Source organism: Theropithecus gelada, chromosome 16, assembly GCF_003255815.1.
Source record: "Theropithecus gelada isolate Dixy chromosome 16, Tgel_1.0, whole genome shotgun sequence".
Classification (NCBI taxonomy): domain Eukaryota; kingdom Metazoa; phylum Chordata; class Mammalia; order Primates; family Cercopithecidae; genus Theropithecus; species Theropithecus gelada.
The window spans coordinates 49,672,485-49,699,174 of NC_037684.1; the positions used below are offsets into that span (position 1 = coordinate 49,672,485).

General features: G+C 46.3%; 1 protein-coding gene and 1 non-coding gene across 4 annotated transcripts in view; one reads left to right on the plus strand and one right to left on the minus strand.

Annotated features, from left to right (window-relative positions):
• PRPSAP1 (phosphoribosyl pyrophosphate synthetase associated protein 1) overlaps positions 1-26,690 on the minus strand; it is a 57,675-nt gene that overhangs the window by 10,845 nt on the left and 20,140 nt on the right. For all 3 annotated transcript variants that reach the window (XM_025361039.1, XM_025361041.1, XM_025361040.1), the window contains 4 exons: positions 11,901-12,073; positions 10,170-10,285; positions 9,664-9,719; positions 8,311-8,456 (listed from right to left, as the gene is read on the minus strand). In XM_025361039.1, the coding sequence (XP_025216824.1) occupies positions 8,311-8,456; positions 9,664-9,719; positions 10,170-10,285; positions 11,901-12,073 (491 nt within the window). The remainder of the gene's footprint in view (positions 1-8,310; positions 8,457-9,663; positions 9,720-10,169; positions 10,286-11,900; positions 12,074-26,690) is intronic.
• Positions 4,137-4,240, plus strand: LOC112610505. The gene has a single exon (XR_003116397.1). It is a non-coding gene; the product is annotated as a small nucleolar RNA U13 (small nucleolar RNA).

Sequence of the window (26,690 nt, forward strand, 5' to 3'; positions counted from 1 at the left end):
CGGGCATGGTGGGGCACGCCCATAATCCCAGAAACTTGAGAGACTGAGTCACAAGAATCACTTGAACCTGGAAAGCAAACGCTGCACTGCGCGCAGGGCAGGGCAGGGCAGGGCTCTTTGTTGCCCAGGTTGGAGTGCAGTGGCACGATCTCGGTTCACTCCAACCTCTGCCTCCCAGGTTCAAGTGATTCTCCTGATTCAGCCTCCCAAGTAGCTGGGACTACAGGCACACACCACCATGCCTGGCTAATTTTTTTTTTTGTATTTCTAGTAGAGACAGGGTTTCACCATGTTGGCCAGGTTGGTCTCGAGCTCCTGACCTCAGTTGATGCGCCCACCTCGGCCTCCCAAAGTGCTATATTACCAGATAATACAATTTTTACAAATTGAAGTTTGTGGCAACCCTGTGTCAAGCAAGTCTACGGGTGCCATTTTTCTCTCTCTCTTTTTTTTCCTTTTTTTAAAGACAGGGTCTCGCTCTATAACCCAGGCAGTGGTTCGATCTTGTCTCACTGCAACCTCTGCCTCCTGGGCTCAAGGGAACCTCCCACCTCAGCCTGCCGAATAGCTGGGACCACAGGTGCATGCAACACCTGGCTAATTTTTTGTACTTTTTGTAGAGACGAGGTTTCGCCATGTTGCCCAGGCTGGTCTCGAACTCCTGGGCTCAAGTGATCCTGCCACTCTGGCCTCCCAAAGTGTTGGGACTACAAGCATGAGCCACCGTGCCCAGCCTGGGAGCCATTTTTCTAACAGTATGTGCTCATTTCATGTTTCTGTGTCACATTTGGGTAATTCTTGCAGTATTTCCACTTTTTTCATTATTGTTACGTTTTTTTCTGGTATCTGTAACCAGTGACCTTTGATATTACTACTGCAATTGTTTTGGGGCAGCATGAACCAAGATCACATAAGACAGCAAACTGGCTGGGTGCAGTGGCGGCTCACACCTGTAATCCCAGCACTTTGGGAGGCCGAGGCAGGTGGATCATGAGGTCAGGAGTTCAAGACCAGCCTGACCAACATGGTGAAACCCTGTCTTTACTAAAAATACAAAAATTAGCCAGGTGTGGTAGAGCGCGCCTGTAATCCCAGTTACTCAAGAGGCTGAGGCAGGAGAATTACTTGGACCCGGGAGGCGGAGGTTGCAGTGAGCTGAGATCCAGAGCAAAATTCTGTCACTGAAAAAAAAAAAAAAAAGACAGCGAACTTAGTAAATGTGTATTCTGACTGCTCCACTGACCTGCTGTTCCCGTCTCTCTTCCTGTTTTTGGACCTCCCTATTCCCTGAGATACAATATATTGAAATTAGGCCAATAACCCTCCAATGGCCTGTAAGTGTTCAAGTGAAAGGAAGAGCCCCATGTCTCTCACTTTAAATCAAAAGCTACAAATAATCAAGCTTAGTGTGTCGAGAGCCAAAAGCTAAACCTCTTTAGTCAAACAGCCAGGTTGTGAATGCAAAGGAAAAGTTCATGAAGGACATTAAAAATTTGACTCCAGGGAACACACGAATGATGAGAAAACAAAACAGCCTTATTACGGAACCAGAGAAATCTGAGTGATCTGGATAGAAGATCAAACCAGCCACAAAATTCCCTTAAGCCAAAGCCTAATCCAGAGCAAGGTTGGTTCGTGAAGTTTAAGGAAAGAAGCCATTTCCGTAACCTAAGAGTGCAAGGTGAAGCAGTAAGTGCTCATGTAGAAGCTGCAATAAGTTACTCACAAGATCTAACCAAGATAATTGATAAAAGATCACTTGAGGTCAGGAGTTAATGACCAGCCTGACCAACATGGTGAAACCTCATCTCTACTAAAAATACAAAATTAGCCAGCCATGGTGGTGCATGCCTGTAATCCCAGTTACTCAGGAGGCTGAGGCAGGAGAATTGCTTGAAACTGGGAGGTGAAGGTTGTGGTGAGCCAAGATTGTGCCACTGCACTCCAGCCTGGGCAACACAGCAAGACTCCATCTCAAAACATATATATATATGTATATATATATCTCAAACAATAGTCTTTCAACAGCTCTGATGGAGATATACAAGGAGATTTGCATTGTTTTCATGCCCACTAATACAACATCCATTCTGCTGCCCATTGATCAAGGAGTAATTTCAACTTTCAAGTCTTATTATTAGCAGTAATAATAGGCCAGGCGCGGTGGCTCACGCCTGTAATTCTAGCACTTTGGGAGGAGGCCGAGGCAGGCAGATCACAAGGTCAGGAGATTGAGACTATCCTGGCTAACACAGTGAAACCCCGTCTCTACTAAAAATACAAAAAATTAGCCGGGCGTGGTGACAGGCACCTGTAGTCCCAGCTACTCAGGAGGCTGAGGCAGGAGAATGGCATGAACCCGGGATGAGGAGGTTGCAGTGAGCCAAGACTGTGCCACTGCACTCCAGCCTGGGCGACAGAGCGAGACTCCATCTCAAAAAAAAAAAAAAAAAAAGTAATAATAGTAAGGTGATCCTCGCACCTCACCCTCCCACACTGTCAAGAATACAGGCTGAGGCGGGAGGATTACTTGAGCCAATGAATTCGATACCAGCCTGGACAACAAGACAAGACCCCGCCTCTACTAAAAATTTCTAAAAATTAGCTGTGTGCTAGGCACAGTGGCTCATACCTCTACTCCTAGCACTTTGGGAGGCCAAGGTGGGTTGATTGCTTGAGCCCAGGAGTTCAAGACCAGCCTGGACAACATGGCAAAACCCCATTTCTACAAAAATTAGTCAGGTGTGGTGGCACGCACCTGTTGTCCCAGCTTCCAAGCTACTCGGGAGGCTGAGGTGGGAGGATCACCTAAGCCTAAGGAGATAGAAGCTGCAGTGAGCAGTGGTCGCACCACTGCACTCCATGTCTGGGCGACAGAGGGAGACCCTGTCACTGTACTCCAGCCCGGACAGCAGACAGAGACCCCGCCTCTAAAATAAAATAAAAAGAAATACATTTGGCTGGGCCTGGTGTCTCACTCCTATAATCCCAGCACTTTGGGAGGCCGAGGCAGGCGGATCACCTGAGGTCAGGAGTTTGAGACCAGCCTGGCCAACATGGTGACACCCTGTCTCTATTAAAAATACAAAAATCAGCTGGGCATGGTGGGGCACACCTGCAATCCCAGAAATTCGAGAGAATGAGGCACAAGAATCACTTGAACCAGGAAAGCGGAGGTTGCAGTGAGCCAAGGTCGTACCACTGTACCTGGGTGACAGAGTGAGACTCTGTATCAAAAAAAAAAAAGAAAGAAAAAAAAGAAATGCATTTTATAAGACAATAGATGCCATAGGTAGTGATTCCTCTGAAGGATCCAGACAAAGTAAATTGAAAATCTCTGGAAAGGATGCACCATTCTAGATGCCATGAAGAATATTCGTGATTCAGGGGAGGAGGTCAAAATATCAACATTAACAGGAGTTTGGAAGAAGTTGGTTCTAACCCTCATGGATGACTCTGAGGAGCTTAGGGCCTCCATGGTAGAAGTAACTGCAGATGTGGTGGAAATAGCAAAAGAACTAGAATTAGAAATGGAACCTGAAGCTGTGACTGGGCTGCTTCAATCTTATGATAAAACTGTAATGGAGAAGGAGTTGCTTTTATGGATAAGCAAAGAAAGTGGGTTTTTTTTTTTTTTTTTTTTGAGATGAATCTACTGCTGGCGAAGATGCTGTGAACACTGCTGAAATGAAAACAAGGATTTAGAAGTATTACAAAAATTATTTGGTAACACAGTGGCAGGGTTTGAGAAAAGCAACTACAATTTTGAAAGTAGTTCTTTCAGCCAGGCATGGTGGCTCACACCTGTAATCCTAGCACTTTTGGAGGCCAAAGCCGGGTAGATCATCTGAGGTCAGGAGATCGAGACCAGCCTGGCTGACATGGTGAAACCCCATCTCTACTAATAATACAAAAATTAGCTAGGCATGGTGACACACATCTGTAATCATCTGTAATCCCATCTACTCAGGAGGCCGAGGCAGGAGAATTGCTTGAACCCAGGAGGCAGAGGTTGCAGTGAGCCGAAATGGTGACTGCACTCCAGCCTGGGCGACAGAGTGAGATTCTTGTCTAAAAAAAAAAAAAGAGAGAGAGAGAAAGTAGTTCTTTCTTCTGGGTAAAATGCTATCAGACAGATCCTTTTATAGTTCCTAAGTGTGATCATTGGGTGTTCACGCTCACACGTGAGATGTGCTACCCTTGAACCTTGTTAGAACATCAGCACAGGCCAGGCGCGGTGGCTCAAACCTGTAATCCCAGCACTTTGGGAGGCCGAGACGGGCGGATCACGAGGTCAGGAGATCGAGACCATCCTGGCTAACACGGTGAAACCCCGTCTCTACTAAAAAAAAAAATACAAAAAACTAGCCGGGCGTGGTGGCGGGCGCCTGTAGTCCCAGCTACTCGGGAGGCTGAGGCAGGAGAATGGCGTGAACCCGGGAGGCGGAGCTTGCAGTGAGCTGAGATCCGGCCACTGCACTCCAGCCTGGGTGGCAGAGCGAGACTCCGTCTCAAAAAAAAAAAAAAAAAAAAAGAACATCAGCACATTACCTGCTTGACATTTTTTTTTTTTTGAGACGGAGTCTCGCTCTGTCGCTCAGGTTGCAGTGCAGTGGTGCGATCTCGGCTCACTGCAAGCTCCGCCCCTCCAGGTTCACACCATTCTCCTGCCTCAGCCTCCCGTGTAGCTGGGACTACAGGCGCCCACCACCACGCCCGGCTAATTTTTTTTTTTTGAATGGAATATTTACAGTTAAAACATAGTCTTAATTACAAAGGGGGAGGCCGGGCACGGTGGCTCAAGCCTGTAATCCCAGCACTTTGGGAGGCCGAGACGGGCGGATCACGAGGTCAGGAGATCGAGACCATCCTGGTGAACATGGTGAAACCCCGTCTCTACTAAAAAATACAAAAAACTAGCCGGGCGAGGTGGCGGCGCCTGTAGTCCCAGCTACTCGGGAGGCTGAGGCAGGAGAATGGCGTGAACTCGGGAGGCGGAGCTTGCAGTGAGCTGAGATCCGGCCACTGCAACTCCAGCCCGGGAGACAGAGCGAGACTCCGTCTCAAAAAAAAAAAAAAAAAAAAAAAAAATTACAAAGGGGGAAAAAAAAAAGAATGACTTTACAGTGGAGAAACCTGCCACAGAAACCTTAACCAACTTATCAGAATGCACGTCACCAGTAACGGGACACATCACATGTTTTCTGTGATTTTCTGCCAAAAATACATAACCTGAATCTAATCCTGAGGACATAAACAAGCCCCAATTAAGGGATAGTCTACAAAATCACTTGATCGCACTGTTCAAAAGTATCAAGGTCATAAGAAAAACAAAGAATAGAGCAGCCATTCCAGATTAAATGAGACTAAAAAGAAATGACAAGTAAAATGCAATGTGTGATCCTGGGTTAGGTCTTAGACAAGAAAACAAGTTTATTCTTTTGCTCTAAAGGACACTGCTGGGACCACTGGTGAAACCTAAGTCTGTAAATTACACTGTTATAGCAATGTTAGCTTCCTGGGTCTGACAATGATACTCTGGTTATATAAGAGAGTCTTTTGTCTTTATATATATACATGTAGGTATTGAAGAATGAAGGGACATTACGTCTGCTACTCACCCTCAAATGGTGAAAAAAAACCCAAGTATATAAACGTTAAATTTGGGGACTCTGAGTGAAGAGCATATGCTGGAAATCTGTACTATTCTTTCAACTTTAAGTCTAAAGTCAGTTTAAAATAAAAAGCTAAAAAAGCAGACTATGGCTTGGCATGGTGGCTCACACCTGTAATCCCAGCACACTGGGAGGCTGAGGTAGGTGGATGACCTGAGGTTAGCAGTTCAAGACCTGCCTGACCAACATGGTAAAACCCTGTCTCTACTAAAAATACAAAAATTAGCCGGGTATGGTGGTGTGTGCCTGAAGTCGCAGCTACTCCGGAGGCTGAGACAAGAGAACTGCTTGAACCCAAGAGGCGGAGGCTGCAGTGAGCCAAGATCATGCCACTGTACTACAGCCTGGGCGACAGAACGAGTTCAGTCTTTTTTTTTTTTTTTTGAGACGGAGTCTCGCTCTGCCGCCCAGGCTGGATTGCAGTGGCCGGATCTCGGCTCACTGCAAGCTCCGCCTCCCGAGTTCACGCCATTCTCCTGCCTCAGCCTCCCGAGTAGCTGGGACTACAGGCACCCGCCACCTCGCCCGGCTAGTTTTTTGTATTTTTTTAGTAGAGACGGGGTTTCACCGTGTTAGCCAGGATGGTCTCGATCTCCTGACCTCGTGATCCGCCCGCCTCGGCCTCCCAAAGTGCTGGGATTACAGGCTTGAGCCACCGCGCCCGGCCTACGAGTTCAGTCTTAAACAAAATTAAAAAAAATAAAAATAGGCCAGGTGCAGTGGCTCACGCCTGTAATCCCAGCACTTTGGGAGGCCAAGGCGGGCGGATCACAATGTCAAGAGATAGAGAACATCCTGGCCAATAAGGTGAAACTTCGTCTCTACTAAAAATACAAAAATCAGCCGGGCGCAGTGGCTCATGCCTGTAATCCCAGCACTTTGGGAGGCCGAGGCGGGTGGATCACGAGGTCAGGAGATCGAGACCATCCTGGCTAACACGGTGAAGCCCCATCTCTACTAAAAATACAAAAAATTAGCTGGGCGTGGTGGCAGGCGCCTGTAGTCCCAGCTACTCGGGAGGCTGAGGCAGGAGAATGGCGTAAACCGGGGAGGTGGAGCCTGCAGTGAGCCAAAATCGCATCACTGCACTCCAGCCTGGGCAACAGAGAGAGACTCCTTCTCAAAAAAATAAATAAATAGGCCAGGCGCGGTGGCTCAACCCTGTAATCCCAGCACTTTGGGATGCCAAGGTGGGTGGATCACGAGGTCAGGAGATCAAGACCATCCTGGCTAACACGGTGAAGCCCCGTCTCTACTAAAAATACAAAAAATTAGCTAGGCGTGGTGGTGGGCGCCTGTAGTCCCAGCTACTCGGGAGGCTGAGGCAGGAGAATGGCATGAACCTGGGAGGTGGAGCTTGCAGTGAGCCGAGATCACGTCACTGCACTCCAGCCTGGGCGACAAAGCGAGACTCCGTCTCGAAAAATAAATAAATAAATAAATAATAAAAACACAAAAATTAGCTGGGCGTGTTGGCACGCACCTATAGTTCCAGCTACTGGGGAGACTGAGGCAGGAGAAGCACTTGAACCCGAGAGGAGGAGGTTGTAGTGAGCCAAGATTGCACCACTGCACTCCAGCCTGGCAACAGAGCAAGACTCTGTCTCAAAATAAATAAATAAATAAATAAATAAATACAAATAAAAGTTACCTGATCCCCAAAGCCTGGTATTTGATCAACAGATGTCACCCAGCTTACCATAATATAAAAGCTTAAGATTTCACACCATCACATACAACTTTTATACTAAAGCAAAAATTATCGAATATTGTCTGAATGCTGAGTGCTATGCAGAACTGTCCATACACCGTCTACAAATGCATACAACACAACTCCCTTTTACAAAAGAGGAAATCGGGCCTGGTATGGTGGCTCACATCCATAATCTTATGTAATCTTGGCATTTTGGGAGGTCAGGACAGCAAGACTGTTTGAGCACAGAAGTTCCAAACCAGCCTGGGTAATGTAGGGAGACCCCGTCTCTATTAAAAAAAAAAGAAAACTATCCAGGCATGGTAGTGTACCCCTAGAGTCCCAGCTACCCAGGAGGTGGAGGTGGGAGAATCACTTGTGCCCAGGAGGTCGAGGCTGCAGTGAGCCATGACTGTGCCACTGTACTCCAGGCTGAGCAACAGAGTGAGATCCTTTCTCAAAACATAAAAAAGGCGGAGGATAGCAAATACCATTCCATTATTTAAAAACAACAAGACAGCATATATCTACATAGTCGGTAACTCCTAGTCATTCAGACTACTTAAAACTTTCTTCAGGGCCAGGCGCAGGGGATCATGCCTGTAATTCCACCACTCTGGAGGCCAAGGCAAGCAGATCATGAGGTCTGGAGTTTGAGACTAGCCTGGTCAACATGGTGAAATTGTCTCTACTAAAAACACATTTTTAGCTGGGGGTGGTGGCACACACCTGTAATCCCAGCCACTCAGGAGGCTGAGGCAGGAGAATTGCTTGAACCCAGGAGGCAGAGGTTGCAGTGAGCCGAGATCACGCCACCGCACTCCAGCCTGGGCGACAGAGTGAGACTCCGTCTCAAAAACAAAACAAAACAAAACAACAGTAAAAACAAAAAAAAACTTTCTTCAATTTACAACTAAAATAAAAACACAGAGCTCATCTTACACGGCAACTCCAGGCCCGGGTGCACAGTCGCATTTTTGACCATAGGTGGGGAGTGACGACCATCGTCCATGTCCAGTTCCGTGCACTGAGCTTCCCCGTGGATGACAGCCAAACCCAGACGCAGTCTCTCCGCATAGGACTGGGCCCTAGAAGGACAAAGGGAAATGGTGAAACTGACAGGAAGAAATCCCACATATCACTACTGCATCACTTTTTACCAAAAAATGAAAATATGTAACATTTCAGGGACATGCAAAGGCATTATTTATATAAATGAGAATGTGAGGCCCAAGTCAGAATGTAAATGCCTCAAAGGGCACATGAGTTAGCGTCTGGGATTGTATCTGATTCTAGACACTTTTTTTTTTTTTTTTTGAGACAAAGTCTCACTGTCACCCAGGCTGGAGTGCAGTGGCATCAACATGGCTCACTGCAGCCTCAACCTCCTGGGGCTCAGGTGATCCTCCCAGCTCAACCTCCCAAGTAGCTGGGACCACAGGAATATGTTATCACAACTGGCTAATTTTTGTATTTTTGTATAGACAGGGTCTCACTATGTTACCCAGGCCAGTCTTGAACCCCTGGGCTCAAGCGATCTCCCGCTTTGGCCTCCCAAAGTGCTAGAATTACAGGCGTAAGCCACCCTGCCCAGACCTGATTCTACATAATTTTGATTCTATCCTTTGTCCAATATTCTTAATAGTCATCTTCAGAAGAGAGAACGTTAAAAACCATTGCCTGGGCCGGGCACAGTGGCTCACGCCTGTAATCCCAGTACTTTGAGAGACCGAGGTGGACAGATCACCTGAGGTCAGGAGTTCAAGACTAGTCTGGTGAACATGGTGAAACCCCGTCTCTACTAAAAATACAAAAAATGAGCCAGGAGTGGTGGCAGGTGCCTGTAATCCCAGCTACTGGGGAGGCTGGGGCAGGAGATGTGCTTGAACCCAGGAGGCAGAGGTTGCAGTGAGCCGAGATCAAGCCATTGCACTCCAGCCTGGGCGACAGAATGAGACTCCGTCTCAAAACAAAACAAAACAAAAAACAAAACAAAACAAAACAAAAAAACTATTCGCTGAAAAATGCTCATAGCCTCATTGATTTCCTTTCTCTGGGAACTTGAAGGAACTTTGTTTTCCCAGAGGAAAGCTGAGCAACTCAGCAATCATATGTGTTGTCTGGAGGCTGGAGATAAAGCTGTGTGTGGCATGGGACATGGCAACGAGGGAGGGGTTAACATGAGAGCCAATGGGTTTTCACAGGCCACGAGTGACAGCCTCTGGATTCCAAAGCAGCTCATTCTGGCTTTGGGAGCGCTCAGGAGGGATCAGGACCCATGTCTAGCTTACTTACCTCTTTGCAGCATCAGGAGACTTAGCTACAATGACTGCATTTCTGTAATTTGGAATCTAGATTTGAAGGAAAAATAGAAAATACTGAAAAGTTATCAGAAAATAACACCTGGATGCTGGTATTCAAGTTCTTATAACAATGATCCAAACTAGTCATCAAATATGCTAGAATTTTAGCCACAAGTTTTAGATTTTTCAATATTTATCAATTAACATCATTGCAAAAAGCACTCCATCAAGAATTTTTTAAAAATAATTCTTATTAAAACCTTCATTTTAGAAAACATAAGCAAATTGCTAAAGATACGTAGGAAAAAAAATCCATTTTTAGTGTCTTTTAAAGCTATGATCCTCCACGACTAAAGCTGACCCTGTCTGCTGCCTCAGGCATTGCGACTTAAGGGAGAGCTCATTTGATGCGCCTTTCAATATCGAAATCTGATACCAGAGAAAAACTAAATAAGATCTCTTTTGAGGACAATGGGGTGTTTGCTGGTGGTTCCTCACTTCTTCCTGGATATACTGAAGCAGGAAAGGTGAGGCTCTAAGGTTGTCCACGGGAAAGCTGAAAAAGCCTTGTATTTCCTTTTGATGAAGATCCATAGTGATAATGTGAGTTAAACCTGAAATTTTAAAACAAAAAATTACAAAGTTCACCCCTACAGGTTAATGGCTACAGTGGACCTAAACTAGATGCTCAACTCCTGCTTCCTACCAGCAGACTGAAGGCAGGGGGTGCTGTGATTAAGCACTGCAATCACAGGCTTGATTGTTAACTTTAATAAAGCCTTAATGTGGAGAAGACTACAACTTTCCAATGTAGAGAAGGCTACAACCTTCCACATGGACAAAGAACTAAAGCTGAGAAAGTGGGAATTATTGACTATTGGCTTGGTCCAGAAAATTGAGAAAAGAATAATGTGGCAGAAGCAAAACTATGAATATGGAATTAATATCAAAGAGATGTAAAAAACAGTAAGGCCTTTATTAAAGAATCTTGAAAGGATAAAGAACTGCAGCGAAGGCAAAAGTAGTAAGAACACAAAAACAAATATACATGTTAGAAGAAAAGAAACTCAGGTAACACAAAGATATTGAAGTTTAGAATAATTTCTGTATGTGATAAAGAATGTTTCAAGTACTCTTATAGAAAAACAGTGAAGAGATACTCTTATAATCAAGAGTACTGAAGAGGAAAAGGTACATATATAAACACATTGCAAATGGTCAAAGGTCACAGCAAAACTTCCAGAGCATAGAACCAGTATTACTTGTTCTTTCCAGAAATATTATACTTTTTTGGACAGAAGGAAATTCACATACAGTTGACCATCTGGATCTACGAGTTCCACGTGGGGATTCAACCAAACACAGACTGAAAATGTAGTTAGGCCTACAATGGTTGTGTCTGTACTGAGCAGGTATGAAATTTTTTTTCTCGTCATTATTCCCTAAATAATGACAGTTATAACAACAATTTACATAGTATTTATACTGTATTTGGTATTTATAAATAATCTCCAGATGATTGTGTTGGTTATATGCAAATACTATGGTATTTTATATGAAAGACTTGAGTATCTTTGGGTTTTGGTATCTGCTGAGGAGCCGGGGAAGGGGGAGATAGGTTCCTGGAACCAATCCTACAAGGATATCGAGGGAGGACCATACATTTCATTCTGAGGACATAAATACATGTTAAAGTTTCAGAATAGACATCAGATGAATAGAAACCCAAATGTAAAATACTACATTGATTTACAGGCCAGAAAGTGTGCCCCCGCTACATAAGGAGAATAAAGCAATGAAAATGAGCTGCTATGTAGAAAGGCAAAGGTAGGGGAGAGGTAGTAAAAGAAAATCCAGCTTGAATACTATGAACAAAAATGGAATTTAGCTAACAAAGCAGGTACAGAAATCCAGACCTGAAGATCAAAAGATCACATAAGAATGCCAAGACTGCCAGCTAAGAATTTAACGATGACAAGATGAAATAGAAGATACGTGACAGATGACAGAGAAGAGAAGACACTAAAGCAATGGTATTCTAAAGTAAGACGAAGCGAATAAGGGAAAAAACAGAATTTCTAACCAAGCTCACATATCCTTAGCCAAAACTGTTCAAAAGGAAACAAACACTCAGATCCCAAATTGGGTATCTGAGGTATGAACTAAGCCCGACTAGGAAAGAGCCCTAAAGGATCATGCTGGAACCCCAGGGCCCCGGCGCACACTCACCTGCTTTTGCCAGCATGGATGCTAGCAGCTTGCACACAATGGAACCTCTCTTCCTCATCTTGCTCTGCTTGCTGTAGGGGAAGTAGGGGATGACCCCAATAATATTCCTGGCACAGGCAGTCTTCAGTGCATAAGCCATGATGAGCAACTCCATCACAGCTGTATTCACATCTCTGAAACAGTCCAAATTTGTATTTGGGGATTAACTCCATTTATTAACCCTTAGAAAAGATCTTGACTTTATCAACTTAACATGGGCAGCCAGACGGGTGTTATGGGAATTTTACCATCACACTAGCTTACAATGGTACCTCATGAAGGCAGGGGAAGCTTTCCAACTTTTTGTAGCTGAGTAAGCCCCAGTTTTCATCTGAGGTTACTCCTATTCACAGCACAGTTAACCCACTCTCACATTTGCCTGGGTCTCTCGTGTGTCATACCGGGTTACTGCAGTGGCATCTGAAGCAACTGCTGGTGACCAGAGTTACCCAACACCTGCTGGCAGCCTCCCAGGGATTTGGGCTTAGGCCAGCATGAATGCCAAGAACCCACCTGCCCTTCCATTTAGCTGCCATTAACAGAAAGATTTGGTCTTTCTTCTCATTGGGTGTGGTGAGGTCTTGGAACATAATTTTTTTCTTTTTTTGAGACGGAGTCTCACTCTGTCGCCCAGGCTGGAGTGCAGTGGCATGATCTCAGCTCACTGCAACCTCCGCCTCCCAGGTTCAAGCAATTCTCCTGTCTCAGCCTCCCAAGTAACTAGGATTACAGGCGTGCACCACCACACGCGGCTACTTTTTTATTTTTAGTAGACACGGGGTTTTACCATGTTGGCCAGGCTGGTCTCAAACTCTGGACCTCAGGTGATCCACCTGCCTCAGCCTCCCAAAGTGCTGGGATTACAGGCATGAGCCACTGTGCCCAGTGAGAACTTAATTTTCAAAAACCTCCCTAGATGCTGGACACAGTGACTCACGCCTGTAATCCCAGCACTTTCGGAGGCCGAGGCAGGCAGATTACCTGAGGTCACGAGTTTGAGACCAGCCTGGCCAACATTATGAAACCCTGTCTCTACTAAAAATACAAAAATTAGCTGGGCGTAGTGGCACACGCCTGTAGTCCCAGCTACTGGGGAGGCTGAGGCAGGAGAATCACTTGACCCTGGGAGGTGGAGGTTGCAGTGAGACGAGATCGCGCCACTGCACTCCAGCCTGGACGACAGAGTGAGACTCTGTCTCAAAAAACAAAACAAAACTCCCTGGACCCTTCCTTCCCTGACATATAAATTCCTGACAAAGATTACCCTGAGAGACAAAAAATGAAACATGAATCTGAAAGATAGTAGAAGGAAAGGCTACTTCCAGTGATTATAAATTTGGATTGTTAGCTTTCGCCAAGGATAATCAAACCTAATGTAGACTCTGTATTCATTCATTGATTCACTTACTTACTCACTTATTAAGAAATGGTCTCACCTCTGTCACCCAGGCTGGAGTGCAGTGGTACAATCATAGCTCACTGCAGCCTCGAACTCCTGGGCTCAAGTGATGCTCCCACCTCAGCCTATCAAAGCACTGGGATTATAGGCATGCACCACCATTCCCAGTCAGGCTCTACCTTTAAAAACGGGTGAGAGAGCCTTGAAATCCTTCCAGGACGCTCTCTCAGTATTCACTTCTCACGTTAGCTTCCTCCTGCTCTTCCCTGGACTATCCACGCATCCTCAAACATCCCCATCTTGGGGCGGGGGTGGGGGTCAAGACTGTATCTCCTTTCCCTTCCCCATGTCCTCAGTTCATACCCATGGCAGCAGGTTCTTCAGGCACCCGTTCTTGAACAATTATCAGCTCTACACTGACATGTAGGTGATGCTGCCCTCATTACAGCAAAGTGGAAAGCCTGCCATACACAGAGTTAACATTTGCTGAATAGGTGACTGAATGAAATACTCAGCAAGAGATGCCTTCTAGCTTGAAGGGTAATTGAGCCATTTCCTCCCAGTCTCTTACAATTTATGTTGACACTTATCTCTAAGGCAGAGTGGGAGTGAGCGATTTCAAGGACATCCTTTTATTCTGACAATGTTTTCCACTTCCAGGTTCAACTCCTGGAAATTCCAATTTCACCCTTGTAATTTAGATTTTTCTTACCGATTGCAAGCATTCTGTGATTTAAAAAAACAAAAACAAAAACAAACAAAAACAAACAAAAAACATTTCTCCCTGAGGAGACTGATGCAGGGCTCAACTTCAAGACAACTAAGATATTCCTTTGAGACTGCTAATCCATTCCATTATTTTCCAGTTACCTTTTTTTTTCCCCTTCTCAATAAATTGGACCATTTTTCTCCTTCAGCCTTTCAAATTAATAATGCCAAGTCTGGCATCAAAAGGTCAGATAATCTTTGGTAGAATCAAAGCAATTATCAAACACTTTCGAGGAACTTGGGAATTCATAATAGTCAATTTTAGTTCATCATCCATGCAACACATATTTAATGGGCAACTTGAGTCAAGCACTGTGGTAGGTAAACAAGGCAAACCACCTCTAGGGAACGCCAGAGGCCATCTGGGACCACTCTCGAGGTAATCATTCTTCCCAAGAAGGAGCACATCTGACTCATGCAAGAATGTGTGGTCCCCTTCCCAGAGACTTTTTTTTTTTTTTGAGACGGAGTCTCGCTCTGTGGCCCAGGCTGGAGTGCAGTGGCCAGATCTCAGCTCACTGCAAGCTCCGCCTCCAGGGTTCACACCATTCTCCTGCCTCAGCCTCCCAAGTAGCTGCGACTACACGCGCCCGCCACCTCCCCGGCTAGTTTTTTTGTACTTTTTAGTAGAGACGGGGTTTCACCGTGTTCGCCAGGATGGTCTCGATCTCCTGACCTCGTGATCCACCCATCTCAGCCTCCCAAAGTGCTGGGATTACAGGCTTGAGCCACCGCGCCCTGCCGAGACTTTTTTGTTTAAAAGATTTTCTTTTCTTTTCTTTTTTGTAAGAGACAGGGTCTCAATATATTGCCCCGGCTGGTGCTGAACTCCTGGGTTCATGCAATCTTCCCATCTCAGCCTCCCAAAGTATTGGGATTACAGGCATGAGCCACCATACCCAGGCTTGCTGTGGCTTCATAAACCAGATCCCAATACCCACAATGTGTTTGGAGTCAGTTAATTTAGTAGCTTCTGTAAGCGTTATCTGTTCAAGTAGTGCGGTTTTTTGTTTGTTTGTTTTGTTTTGGAGATGGAAATTCATTTTTGTCACCCAGAATGGAGTACAATGGTACAATCTCGGCTGACTGCAACCTCTGCCTCCCGGGTTCAAGCAATTCTCCTGCCTCAGCCTCTCAAGAAGCGGAGATTACAGGCACCCGCCACCACGCCCAGCTAATTTTTGTATTTTTAGTAGAGATGGGGTTTCACGATGTTGGCCAGGCTGGTCTCAAACTCCTGACCTCAGGTGACCCACCCACCTCAGCCTCCCAAAGTGCTGGGATTATAGGCATGAGCCACTGCACCCAGACTCAAGTAGTGGGTTTTTAGCTGGCTTTGTCATAGACAATACACAAGTGGACCAACGGCAGTAGCTTATGCTTGTAATCCCAGCACTTTGGGAGGCCAAGGCAGGAGTATTGCTTGAAGCCAGAAGTTTGATACCAGCCTGGGCAACACAGCAAGACCTTGTCTCTACAAATAAAATAAAATTTAAAAATCAGCCAGGCACAGTGGTGCTCACCTGTAGTCCTAGCTATTCGGGAGGCTGAGGTGGGAGGATCCCTCAAGCCCAGGAGTTAAAGGCTATAATGAGCCGTGACTGAGCCACTGCATTCCAACCTGGGCAACAGAGTGAGATACCATCTCTCAAAAAACACACACAAAAAAATAAAAACAAAATCAAGTAAAATACCCAAGTGTATGATACCATGAGTTTTGGAGAACAAAGCACAAGGGAGGCCCAGATAGTAAAACATTAATGAACAAGATAAACAATTTTTGAGAAGTCCTGATTTCAGGGTAATGTTTCTTTCATTAATAAGCAATTTCTGGGCTGGACACAGTGGCTCACGCCTGTAATCCCAACACTTTGAGAGGCCAAGGCAGGTGGATTACCTGAGGTCAGGAGTTGGAGACCAGCCTGACCAACATGGTGAAAGCCCGTCTCTACTAAAAATTAAATAGCTGGGCATGGTTGCAGGTGCCTGTAATCCCAGCTACTTGAGAGGCTGAGGCAGGAGAATTGTTTGAACCTGGGAGGCGGAGGTTGCAGTGAGCCGACATCATACCACTGCACTCCAGCCTGTGCTACAGAGCAAGACTCCTTCTCAAAAAAAAAAAAAAAAAGGCCAGGTGCAGTGGCTCACACCTGTAATCCCAACACTTTGGAAGGAAGGCAGGCAGATCACCTGGGTCAGGAGTTCGAGACCAGCCTGACCAACATGGACAAATGCCCATCCCTACTAAAAATACAAAATTAGCCGGGCCTGGTGTCACATGCCTGTAATCCCAGCTACTCAGGAGGCTAAGGCAGGAGAATAGCTTGAACCTGGGAGATGGAGGTTGTGGTGAGCCAACATCATGCCATTGCACTCCAGCCTGTGCAACAAGAGCGAAACTCCATCTCAAAAAAAAAAAAAGAGCAATTTCCCATGAGGTTTTTATTTTCCATTTTTCCAAGGGAAAATTCAACATCCTCCAGCCCAAGGCTAAAGAAAGCCCCACACCTCACCCCTTATTGGTCAGAAAGGTGACAAAAGGGGCTTTGTCACACTGGCTTCACTGAGAGACACCGGACAAATCAGACACCAGGCAGTTACTCTGTGAACTAGCAGGGTGAAGAGAAATTGGCTGGAAGTCTCTGCTTTGTTTATCTGTTCCCTGAGAATGTTCCAAGTACACCCTGGCTAGCTCTTGTAGTCTTTATCTCTAAGTAGCACATTCTTAATTGTTTTACCAACTACTTTTCTTTCTTTTTTTTTTTTGAGACAGAGTCTCGCTCTGTCCCCCAGGCTGGAGTGCAGTGGCACAATCTCGGCTCACTGCAAGCTCCATCTCCTGGGTTCAGGCCATTCTCCTGCCTCAGCCTCCCGAGTAGCTGGGACTACAGGCACCTGCCACCGCACCTGGCTAATTTTTTGTATTTTTAGTAGAGACAGGGTTTCACCGTGGTCTCAATCTCCTGACCTTGTGATCCGCCTGCCTCAGCCTCCCAAAGTGCTGGGATTACAGGTGTGAGCCACCGCGCCCGGCCCTTTCTTTTTTTTTAAATAGAGAAAGGTCTCACCATGTTGCCCAGGCTGGTCTTGTACTCCTGGGCTCAGGCGATTCTCCTGCCTTGGCTTCCCAAAGTGCTGGCAGTACAGCTTAAGCCACCATGCCCAGCCAATCAACTACTTTTCTTTCCCCTAAGAAAACCATATCCTATATTAAGCCCAGACCTTGCTGCTCTAGCATTTTGGACAGGCAAAAACTAACCTGAGGTGAGGAAACAGGCATGGTATGTATACGCATTCATTAAACTAGCCAAGCTTGCAAAAGAGAGACCAACACCATAGCTGGAAGTAATGGGGGAGAATTTACCCTCCTCCCAACTGTAACAATTAATCATCTGCAGCAGTTGTAAATTTGTTGTTGTTTTGAAACTGGGTCACTGTCACCCAGGCTGGAAGGCTAGAGTGCAGTAGCACCATCTTGGCTCACTGCAACCTCTGCCTTCCAGGTTCAATCAATTCTCCCACCTCAGCCTTCTGAATATCTGGGATTACAGGCACCCGCCACCATGCCTGGCTAATTTTTTTGTGTTTTCAGTAGAGACGGGGTTTCACCGTGTTGGCTAGGCTGGTCTCAAACTCCTGACCTCAACTGATCCGCCTGCTTCGGCCTCCCAAAGTGCTGAGATTACAGGCGTGGGCCTCCGTGCCCAGCTGTAAATGTTATGTTAATGAGTCTTCTTACTTTACATCAACACACTAGAACTTGTACATAAACACAAAAATTATCCTTTAAAATGTACTTTATAAGCTTCATAATCAACACACTAGAACTTGTACGTAAACATAAAAATTATCCTTTAAAATATACTTTATAAGCTTCATATTTTACTTAGTTCCGTTGCTTGGTATATCTGGAAAATCTCTGAGTATCACACAGTTCAATTACCCAAAATAATCATTTTGTTCTGAATGGCTTTTTGCCATTTCCAAAAATTAAACCTATCGTCAAAAACCAAAACTTTGCTATTATTAGAACAGTCAAAAGAAATATGCTGCAAGTTTGGAAGCGGTAGTTTGAAAGTTATTCCAAGCAAAAACAGAACCAAAAAAAGGGATCTATGTTATTTTAGAACAACAGCTCCAAAGGCAGTAAGCTTAATGACTAAGCTTTGGTCTGTTTGCCTAAAATTAGCCTTATTACTTTAGGCAATGCCCCCTTCCTCCTAACAACAGAAAAACCTGTAAAATATATTCCTTCATCAATGTAACTGCAGATAATATTAAAAAACCAGATCGAGGCCGGGCGCAGTGGCTCAAGCCTGTAATCCCAGCACTTTGGGAGGCCAAGGCGGGCGGATCACGAGGTCAGGAGATCGAGACCATCCTGGCTAACACGGTGAAACCCCATCTCTACTAAAAATACAAAAAAATTAGCCAGGTGTGGTGGCGGGCGCCTGTAGTCCCAGCTACTCGGGAGGCTGAGGCAGGAGAATGGTGTGAACCCACGAGGCGGAGCTTGAAGTGAGCCGAAGCTTGCAGTGAGCCGAGATCGCGCCACTGCACTCCAGCCTGGGGGACAGAGCAAGACTCCGTCTCAAAAAAAAAAAAAAAAAAACCAGATCGGGCACAGCGGCTCACGCCTATAATCCTAACATTTTGGGAGGCCAAGGCAGGTGAATCACCTGAGGTCAGGAGTTCGAGACCAGCCTAGGCAACATGGAGAAACCCCATCTCTACTAAAAATACAAAAATTAGCTGGGTGTGGTGGTGTGCATCTGTAATCCCAGCTACTTGGGAAGCTGAGACAGGAGAATTGCTTGAATCCAGGAGGCGGAAATTGCAGTAAGCTGAGATTGTGCCACTGCACTCCAACCTGGGCAACAGAGCAAGATTCTGTCTCAAAAACTAAATTAATAAAACAAAATATAAAATATACAATAAAATAAAATAAAAAATTGGGCCAGGCACAGTGGCTCATGCCTGTAATCCCAGCACTTTGGGAGGCCAAGGTGGGTGGATCACCTGAGGTCAGGGGTTCAAAACCAGCCTGGCCAATATGGTGAAACCCCATCTCTACTAAAAATACAAAATTAGCTGGGCATGGTGGTGCATGCCTGTAATCCCAGCTACTCGTGAGGCTCAGGCAGGAGAATCACTTGAATCTGGGAGGCGGAGTTTGCAGTAAGCCGAGGTCATACCACTGCACTCCAGCCTGGGCAACAAGAGAGAAACTCGTCTCAAAAAAAAAAATTAAATTAAATTAAATTAAATTAAATTAAATTAAATTAAATCATCTCTGTTCTTTAGTTGGTACTAAAGTATCCAGTACTCAAGCACTACAAGAACTAGTTTATTGGCTGGGCATGGTGGCTTATGTCTGTGAGTACTTTGGGAGGCCAAGGCGGGTGGATCACCTGAGGTCAGGAGTTTTGAGACCAGCCTGGGTAACATGGCGAAACCCCGTCTCTACTAAAAATACAAAAATCAGCTGACTGTGGTGGCACACGCCTATAATCCCAGCTACTCCGGAGGCTGAGGCAGGAGAATTGCTTGAACCTGGGAGGCAGAGGTTGCAGTGGGCTGAGATCGCTCCATTGCACCCCAGCCTGGGCAACACAGCAAGCCTCCGTCTCAAAACAACAACAAGAAAGAACTAGTTTATTGTGACAAACGTAATAACCTTCTCTATGGGCTGCACATGCACACAAAACAACACATCCATCCTCTGTCTTTTTTCCAAATTTTTCCTTTCTTCTTCCATCCCTATCAGCTTAAAAGACAGAGGAAATGCCCGGTGATATTTTTGCTTTGATGCTCTTAAACTGAACCACTGGGAAGAGACTTGCGGCTTTTAAATAATCTCAACACCAAATACACATAAAGGAACTTCACCATCTTCAGGACAGGGTTCTGGTTTTCAGAAGTACTCATTTATACCTATGTGCCTTTTTCAACAGGAAAGGTGCCTTTCCATGTTGACATGCATGTAAAATTGTCATTGTTATTATACAAGACTGTCTCTTTGCTGCAACTCCATGAAGTGCTCACTACTTCTTTTTTTTTTTTTTTTTTTTTTTTTTGAGATGGAGTCTCACTCTGTAGCCCAGGCTAGAGTGCAGTGGCCAGATCTCAGCTCACTGCAAGCTCCGCCTCCCGGGTTCACGCCATTCTCCGGCCTCAGCCTCCCGAGTAGCTGGGACTACAGACGCCCGCCACCTCGCCCGGCTAGTTTTTTGGTATTTCTTAGTAGAGACAGGGTTTCACCGTGTTAGCCAGGATGGTCTCGATCTCCTGACCTCGTGATCCACCCGTCTCGGCCTCCCAAAGTGCTGGGATTACAGGCTTGAGCCACCGCGCCCGGCACTACTTCTTCCTTTGGTCAAAATTTCGTTTTTCTTTTCTTTTTTTTTTTGAGACAGAGTCTTGCCCTTTCGCCCAGGCTGGAGTGCAGTGGCGCAATCTGGGCTCACCTCAAGCTCCACCTCCTGGGTTCATGCTATTCTCCTGCCTCAGCCTCCCCAGTAGCTGGGACTACAGGCTCCCGCCACTATGCTCGGCTAATTTTTTGTATTTTTAGTAGAGGCAGGGTTTCACTGTATTAGTCAGGATGGTCTTGATCTCCTGACCTCGTGATCCGCCCTCCTCGACCTCCCAAAGTGCTGGAATTACAGGCGTGAGCCACCGTACCCGGCCCTTTTTTCTTTTAAATAAAAGCCTAGCGGCCAGGCGCGGTGGCTCAAGCCTGTAATCCCAGCACTTTGGGAGGCCGAGACGGGCGGATCACGAGGTCAGGAGATCAAGACCATCCTGACTAATACGGTGAAACCCCGTCTCTACTAAAAAAATACAAAAAACTAGCCGGGCGCGGTGGCGGGCGTCTGTGTTCCCAGCTACTCGGGAGGCTGAGGCAGGAGAATGGCGTAAACCCGGAAGGCGGAGCTTGCAGTGAGCTGAGATCCGGCCACTGCACTCCAGCCCGGGCCACAGAGCCAGACTCCTCCTCAAAAAAAAAAAAAATAAATAAATAAATAAATAAATAAATAAAAGCCTAGCACAGTGCCTCATGCATGTAATCCAAGCACCTTGGGAGGTTGGGGCAAGTGGATCACCTGAGCTCAGGGGATTGAGACCAGCCCGGGCAACATGGCAAAATCCTGTCTCTACCAAAAATACAAAATTTGCCATGTGTGGTGGCATGTGCCTATAGCCCCAGCAACTTGGGAGGATAAGACGGTGGGTGCCAAGACAGGAGAATCACTTGAGCCTGGGAGGTGGAGGCTGCAGTGAGCCGAGATCGTGCCACTGCACTCCAGCCTGTGTAACAGAGCAACGCCTTGTCTCAAAAACAAACAAACAAACAAAAATAGACACAGGGTCTTAGTATATTGCTTAGGCTGGTCTCAAACTCCTGGCCTCAAGCTATCCTTTCACCTTGGCCTCCTGAAGTGCTAAGATTACAGGCATGAGCCACCATACCTGACCATGGTCAAATTTTCTCATACTCAAGGTACGAGTGAGAAAAACTGTGCTTCCCAATTTGCTATTAACTAGCTCATTTTTTCATGCTTCTTTTGTCCCTTCTCTGGAAGACACTTGCACACTGATGATCCTTCATTTGTCAAGTTCAGTCTTTACTGCCCCCAGCATCACTCTAGATTGCATGTATTAAATACTTATATTGAGCACTCTTGGTTACCATGTAATATCAAAGTCAAGAATTTTATAAAATTCAACTTTTTATCACAAAGGACATTAACAATATGCTGTTTCTATGCTTGACTAGTTTGAGATAACCACAAACGGCCCAGCGCGGTGGCTCAAGCCCGTAATCCCAGCACTTTGGCAGGCCGAGGCGGGCAGATCACTTGAGGTTGGGAGTTCAAGACCAGCCCGAGCAACATGGAGAAACCCCGTCACTACTAAAAATACAAAATTAGCCAGGCACGGTGGCACATGCCTGTCATCCCAGCTCCTCAGGAGGCTGAGGCAGGACAATCGCTCGAATCCGGGAGGCGGGGGTTGTGGTGGGGTTCGCAGTGAACCAAGAGCGCGCCATTGCACTCCAGCCTGGGTGACAGAGTGAGACTCTGTCTCAAAAAAAAAAAAAAGAAAGAAAAACTGTCTTTCACAAAACTAGTCCCTGGTGCCAAAAAGGCTGGGGACTATTGGACTATCTAACAAAATGGGGTATCAGACGTGAGGAGGTTCTAACCTCTTAGCTTCTCCTGACTCATAGACGATCTCTAAACACATGTAACAAAACAAAAGTGCCAAGAGCACAGCTGCTCATGTGCCAGAGGAGAACTGCTCTGATCAGGCACTGACTCAGTTCAGTCTTTTCCTGGAGAAGTCTGACTGAAATTCCAGGTTACAATGCAGACCGACAAACTAGTGAGTGTTAACAATTTGACATTTTTTTTTTTTTTTTTTTTTTTTGAGCTAAGATCTGGCTCTGTTGCCCAGACTGGAGTGCAGTAGTGCAATTACAGCTCACTGTAGCCCTGACTGCCCAGGCTCAAGTGATCCTCCCAACTCAACCTCCGGAGTAGCTGGGACTATAGGTGCACACCACCATACCTGGCTAATTTTCAAATTTTATTTGTAGAGATGGAGTCTCACTATGTTGCCCAGGCTGTTCTCAAGCCATCTCGGACTCAAGTGACCTTCCCGCCTTTAGTGTCTCAACGTCCTGGAATTACAAGCGTGAGTCACTGTACCTGGCCAACGAGATTTCTTTTTTTTTTTTTTTGAGACGGAGTCACCCAGGCTGGAGTGCAGTGGCCGGATCTCAGCTCACTGCAAGCTCCGCCTCCTGGGTCCTCGCCATTCTCCTGCCTCAGCCTCCCGAGTAGCTGGGACTACAGGCACCCGCCACCGTGCCCGGCTAGTTTTTTGTATTTTTTAGTAGAGACGGGGTTTCACCGTGTTAGCCAGAATGGTCTCGATCTCCTGACCTCATGATCCGCCCGTCTCGGCCTCCCAAAGTGCTGGGATTACAGGCTTATGCCACCACGCCCGGCCTGAGATTTCTTTTTTTTTTTTTTTTTTTTTTTTTTTTTTTTTTTTTTTGAGACGGAGTCTCGCTCTGTTGCCCAGGTTGGAGTGCAGTGGCCAGATCTCAGCTCACTACAAGCTCCGCCTCCCAGGTTTACGCCATTCTCCTGCCTCAGCCTCCCGAGTAGCTGGGACTACAGGCGCCCGCCACCTCGCCCGGCTGGTTTTTTGTACTTTTTAGTAGAGACGGGGTTTCACCGGGTTAGCCAGGATGGTCTCGATCTCCTGACCTTGTGATTCGCCCGTCTCGGCCTCCCAAAGTGCTGGGATTACAGGCTTGAGCCACCGCGCCCGGCCGGCCTGAGATTTCTTAATGATAACTCTTCACATGACAAATCCTTTCGTTATCACAAATTCGATTAGGGTAGTAAAGAGACTTCACCAATCAATACTGCTTTTAGAATCAGACCCCAATATTTCTTGGAGGATTAGTGACAAACCTGGCCAACCCATGGCTACAAAGACCATGGTCTATTACTCTGCACCCTTCCACCAACTAGTAGAGAGCTCTCAGTTATCTAAGGTGGCCAAACCATGGACCTAGGGTCACATGTGGCCCTTTCCTATGCCCTAAGGAACTCAAGAATGCAGGAAAAATAGCGATGACAAAGTAACCTTACTATTCACTACCAACAAAACCCAGGATAATCACAGACGGCCAGGGAACAGCTATGTGGTGTGCCAAAGCTCCCTTCCGACAGGCACCGTACCCCTAGGCAAGCCCCTCAGGTCTTCCCCTTATTTATAAGATGGAGAGTCAGGCCAGGTGCAGTGGCTCACGCCTGTAATCCCAGCACTTTGGGAGGCCCAGGTGGGTGGATCACGATGTCAGGAGATCAAGACCATCCTGGCTAACACAGTGAAACCTCGTCTCTACTAAAAATACAAAAAATTAGCTGAGCGTGGTGGCGGGCGCCTGTAGTCCCAGCTACTCGGGAGGCCAAGGGAGGAAAATGGAGTGAACCCGGGAGGCAGAGCTTGCAGTGAGCCGAGATCGTGCCACTGCACTCCAGCTCAGGCAACAGAGCAAGACTCCATCTCAAAAAAAAAAAAAAAAAAAAAGATGGAGAGTCAAACAAAACCACTGGGCAAAAAAGACTCCAGTCACCAGGAGGCAAACAATATAAAACCAAAACTGCTGAAGAAAATGTGAATTAGTACATCCTCAATGAGGGCAATGCAGCCCCTTCCCTCAATACCACAGGGAATGGACCCTCACAATCAGAAATTCCTTAGGATCTTCCTACAGATATACCTGAAACACGGACAACGTGATGTACATACGATGAGGCTCACAAGAGCCTCTATTGTGTCAGCATAAGACTAGAAACTGACACACGAGACAATGAATAAACCGATGCATCCACACAAGTTGCCATGAAGCAGCAGGAAGACAATGGAAACACATCTTCCTTCCAAGGTACATGAATCTTATCATAGTGAAAGAGCCATCATGGTGAAACCCAAATTGAGGGACATTCGACAAAGTAATTGGTAAAATGTCACAGTCTTCAAATGTGTCAAAGTTTTCAAAGTCAAAGCCGGGTGTGGTGGCTCATGTCTGTAATCCCAGCACTTTGGGAGGCTGAGGTGAGTGGATCACTTCTGAGTCCAGTAGTTCAAGACTAGCCTGGGCAACATGGCAAAACCTCATCTCTACTAAAAATACAAAAATTAGCCCAGGATGGTGGCACACGCTTATGGTCCCAGCTACTAGTGAGGCTGAGGTGGGAGGATTGCTTGAGTTCAGGAGCTTAAGGCTACAGTGAGTCATGATCATGCAACTGCATTCCTACATGAGTGACAGAGCAAGACCCTGTCTCAAAAAAAAAAAAAAAAAAGTCAAGGAAAGGCTGTGAGGAACTGCTCCAAACTAAAGAATACTGAATAGGGCCGGGCACAGTGGCTCACGCCTGTAATCTCAGCACTTTGGGAGACTGAGGCAGATGGATCACTTGAGGCCAGGAGTTTGAGACCAGCCTGGCCAACATGGTAAAACCCCATCACTACTAAAAATACAAAAAATTACCTGGGCATGGTGGTAGGTGCCTGTAATCCCAGATACTCAGAAGGCTGAGGTAGAATCACTTGAACCCAGGAGGTGGAGGTTGCAGTGAGTCAAGATCACACCACTGCCCTCCAGCCTAGGCAACAGAGTGAGACTCCGTCTCAAAAAAACAAAACAAACAAAAACGAAACATAAAAAGCATCCAGCACACTAGTGGCACTCAGTGCCATTCTTATGACTAATATGGTCTGGGCAATGTAAACTGATCAGGACATGAAGGTCTGGATTTTTCAGAGACACAGATGGTGTAATTGCCCACTCCCTGTGAGGCGATGAGGAGATAGTCCCATATAGAAGCATGGATGCTCCCAGGCCAGGATTCCCCAGGCGTCAGTCCCCTGCCCTCAGGGAAGCAAGGACGATGCTCTCTGAAACAGATAGGCTAGAAACAGGCCACAGTGCAAGATAAAATGCAGTGCAAAAACCTGTCTTGATGGGCATGAACCAGGAGCAGTTATGCACCACACTTAACAACTAGAAGCTTTTCAGCAGAGCTGAGCTGACAGACACTGGCCTAGGGTCAGTGCAAACCATGGGAAAACACTTTGTCCTTGAGGAGTTTAAAGGTTGGGGAGTGGTGGCTCACGCCTGTAATCCCAAAACTTTGGGAGGCTGAGGTGGGCGGATCACTCAAGGCCAGTAGTTCAAGACTAGCCTGGCCAACATAGTAAAACCATGTCTCTACTAAAATACAAAAATTAACCGGACATGGTGGTCGGCACCTGTAATCCCACCTACGGGGGAGGCTGAGGCAGGAGAATCACTTGAACCCAGGAGGTAGAGACTACAGTGAGCCAAGACTGTGCCACTGCACTCCAGTCTGGGCGACAGAGTAAGACGCTGTCTCAAAAAAAAAAAAGCCTGCAGAGAAGTACACAGGTAACAGTACAGCGTGACAAACGGCAGGAATTCCAGAAGACAGTAATTGTATTTGGGGAAGCATTTAGTTTCACATACAAATGAATGTATAACTTTTTTTTTTCCTTTGATGAGACGAGTCTCACTCTGTCGCCCAGGCTGGAGTGCAGTGGTGCGATCTCAGCTCACCTCCGCCTCCTGGCTTCAAGCACTTCTCCTGCCTTAGCCTCTCAAACACCTGGGACTATAGGTACACACCACCATGCCCGGCTAATTTTTGTATTTTTAACGGAGACGGGGTTTCAACATATTGGTCAGGCTGGTCTCGAACTCCTGACATCGTGATCCACCCACCTCGGCCTCCCAAAGTGATGGGATTACAGGCGTGAGCCACATGCCCGGCTTGAGTGTATAACTTTTTTCTTTTTTTTTTTTTTTTTTTTGAGACGGAGTCTCGCTCTGTCGCCCAGGCTGGAGTACAGTGGCCGGATCTCAGCTCACTGCAAGCTCCGCCTCCCGGGTTTATGCCATTCTCCTGCCTCAGCCTCCCGAGTAGCCGGGACTACAGGCGCCCGCCACCTCGCCCGGCTAGTTTTTTGTATTTTTT